Source organism: Solanum tuberosum, unplaced genomic scaffold (assembly GCF_000226075.1).
Source record: "Solanum tuberosum cultivar DM 1-3 516 R44 unplaced genomic scaffold, SolTub_3.0 scf00149, whole genome shotgun sequence".
In the NCBI taxonomy this organism is placed as follows: domain Eukaryota; kingdom Viridiplantae; phylum Streptophyta; class Magnoliopsida; order Solanales; family Solanaceae; genus Solanum; species Solanum tuberosum.
In genome coordinates, this window is record NW_006239072.1 from 1,196,265 (window position 1) to 1,199,277 (window position 3,013).

The 3,013-nt window shown below is 31.5% G+C and overlaps 1 protein-coding gene across 1 annotated transcript; it reads right to left on the reverse strand.

The window, feature by feature from the left end:
* Nucleotides 1-14: 14 nt before the first annotated feature.
* LOC102599075 (myb-related protein 315-like) lies at nucleotides 15-1,695 on the reverse strand. Its single transcript, XM_006352554.2, has 2 exons — nucleotides 1,565-1,695; nucleotides 15-1,012 (listed from the first exon to the last, which is right to left on the reverse strand). The coding sequence occupies exons 1-2, from the start codon at nucleotides 1,692-1,694 to the stop codon at nucleotides 87-89; spliced, it is 1,056 nt and encodes a 351-aa protein (XP_006352616.1). The 5' UTR covers nucleotide 1,695; the 3' UTR covers nucleotides 15-86.
* Nucleotides 1,696-3,013: the final 1,318 nt, after the last annotated feature.

Here is a 3,013-nt window from a genome sequence, read left to right on the forward strand (position 1 = left end):
CCCCCAAGAAAAAAAAGTGTAATACAAAATAAACATGCAAGAAAGATATACTAGGAAACTAAAAAATTTGTTAAAATAACAACTTCTTAACAATCCCATGAAAGTTGATCCATAGAATTAACATTGGTGTATAATCCACAAGGCACGAATGCAGAATCCATAAACTCAAAATCGAAGTTAGAGTTGTCGTTGAACGTTTTTTCCACCGTTTGATCATGATCATTAACCACCTTGTAGACATCCTCTTGATCATCACAAAACTTAGTCTGAATAATTGGCAATTGTTGATCACCTTGTAATTGTACTACTTGCATTTCTTGATCTTCTTGTCCATTGATAGGATTTAAGGTTGTTGGTTCAAGTCCAGTTCCATTCCACATGCTATTCTCATTTATATAAGATGACACATTAATATTCGCCGCGCTTTCTATTAAAGAACAACTCGTGAAATCCAACGTAGAATCTCGAGTAGTAACAAGATTTCTCTTATCACTTGTTTGAGACTGAAGCGTAGTAGTTACTGTATTATGATTTCTCTGCTCGCTCCACGCGAAAGTAGGGTTTTGGTATTCAATGTTAGGAACAATAGGAGTGTAATTGTATGTAATATTATCACAATAAGGGAAAAGAGTTGATTTCAAATCCATTGAAATTATCTCTTTATTTGTTGAAGTATCAATAGTGAAAATTGAGGTGGAATCTTGATTATGATAAGTGTAATTGTTGGATTTTTTGGTTGAATTGTTGGATTTGTTCTTGAGGAGATTGTGAGTATTTGGATCTAATCCTTGAGCAATGAGTTTTTTCTTAATGCAAGAATTCCAAAAATTCTTTACTTCATTGTCTGTCCTACCTGGTAAATGTTTCGCTATTTGTGCCCATCTATTTCCCAATATTCTATGAACATCAATGATTGTTCTTTCTTCTTGTTCAGTAAATGAACCTCTTCTTAAATCTGGCCTCAAGTAATTTATCCATCTCAATCTACAACTTTTTCCACACCTTTGTAGCCCTGTAAATTGTTCGAAAATATAATTAAGTGAATAAGAACATCGTCGTACATATGTTTAACTTAAATGAAATAGTATGTATCAGATCGGATTATAAAGATAGTTGATCAATTCAACTCTCACCGTCAGACATTATAATAATAATAAAGGTCTAACGATGTCCTTTATAGGTCGGAAGCCTTTCAGCGAAATATGAGAGAGAGGCTGTAAATGCATTCCCTCTTTCTCAAAAAACACTCTTTGAGTATGTTGATCGAATGATTGACACTCACATTTCAAGTGATTTTGTCACTACAATTACTAGAAAATTATGGTGCTTGGCTCATGAAAAATTAATCAAACCGCACAACGAGAAGAGTATTGTATATATAATCAAGTAAATAAAAATGTGTACATACGTTCTCTCTCTAGCTATGCATGGTATAACAAGTTTGATTTTTTGAGATAAGACAATCGCACAATTCAACACAAAACGTGAACCATAAAACAAGAAGCCCTCCATTAAAGAAAAATATGAAAAATCAACAAAAATATGTATTATGTGTATATGAAACCTGCTAGTTTAGGAACAGAACTCCAACAGCCATGGCCTTGTGTGGTGATATGTCTCATGAGTTTTTCATCTTCTTCTGGAGACCATAGACCTCTTTTCACTTTCTGTTTGCTGCAGCAGTGATGTCCCATCCCTATATGTCCTTAAATTATAAGTTGCACAATAATCTTCATCTATATTTATATATAATATGTGGTGGCTTCTCTATATGAATAATAATAGTTTAATTAAAATACAATTAATGTTTTCACTACACTACAAAAACATAGATAGACTTATGTTTAATGTTTTCTTTCTCCAAATATTTGTAATTACTATACGTGTGCTACAAAGATGAAGTAGACGTCTTTCTCAATGACTATAATAGAGAGAGAGAGAGAGACTTAGCTTTAACTTGGAGTGTACTCATTAGAGGACCACCTTTGGTACTCATTGTGTGATGTATCAGTGTAGCTGGTAAAATTGTTGTCATGTGATTGTCAGGAAATTATAGATTCGAATTGTGAAAACAGTCTCTTATAAAAATGTAGGATAAAATTGTGTACATTAGACTCTGCATTATACCCTTAGGGTCCAACCTTCTTTTGGACCTCACACACTATAAGGGAAGCGCGCTTAGTGCACCTGACTATCTTTCTTCTTATTTTATTTTTTGTTAATTTTTTTTGTTAAATTTTTTTAAAGTTATATTTTGACTGTATATATATATAAAAAACTCATATTATTTAGATTATTTATAGGGTGATTATACTGTAAGGCAGTGGCGGAGCTACCTTATAGTAATTAGGGGTTCATCCAAATCCCCTTCAACGGAAAATTATATTATTTATATATGGTTATTGAAAATTCTAGCTCCGCCACTGACCGGAGGGTGAGCCGATGATACGAGTCAAAATTATTAGAAGGATTGTTAGTTTTAATCTTGGTTAGCAAGTGCTTGATGAAGGGGTGCACTCAATATTTTAAGTGAATCTCATATTAGAATGAAAAGAAAGTAAAAATCTTTATAAGACGTAAAAGAAGTTAAAATGATACGTGTGCTTTTGGGGTCGGTAATAATATAGTCCAAGTGGACAATTTACGTGTTATGGACTTAATATGGTCGTGACAAATTGTAAAAAATTTATACAATAAGCATTAATAATAATTATACCTGCTGCTATAGTATATGTGGAAATTAAACTATAATAGTGATATCAAAAAAAAAATTTATACTATCAGAGTAGCTTTTAACTTTTGTTTTAGCATTTCCGAATATTATTATTTAATATATGAAGAACGTCATGAATACAGGAAATGGATTTGTTAAAATCATACTCAATATTACTATATTTTGTTTCATATTTCTGTATTGATTTGACAATTTCTTAAGTGAAAAGAAATAAGGCACACTTTATAATATATATATATATATATATATATATATAAAATATGTGGAACAATAGGTGAT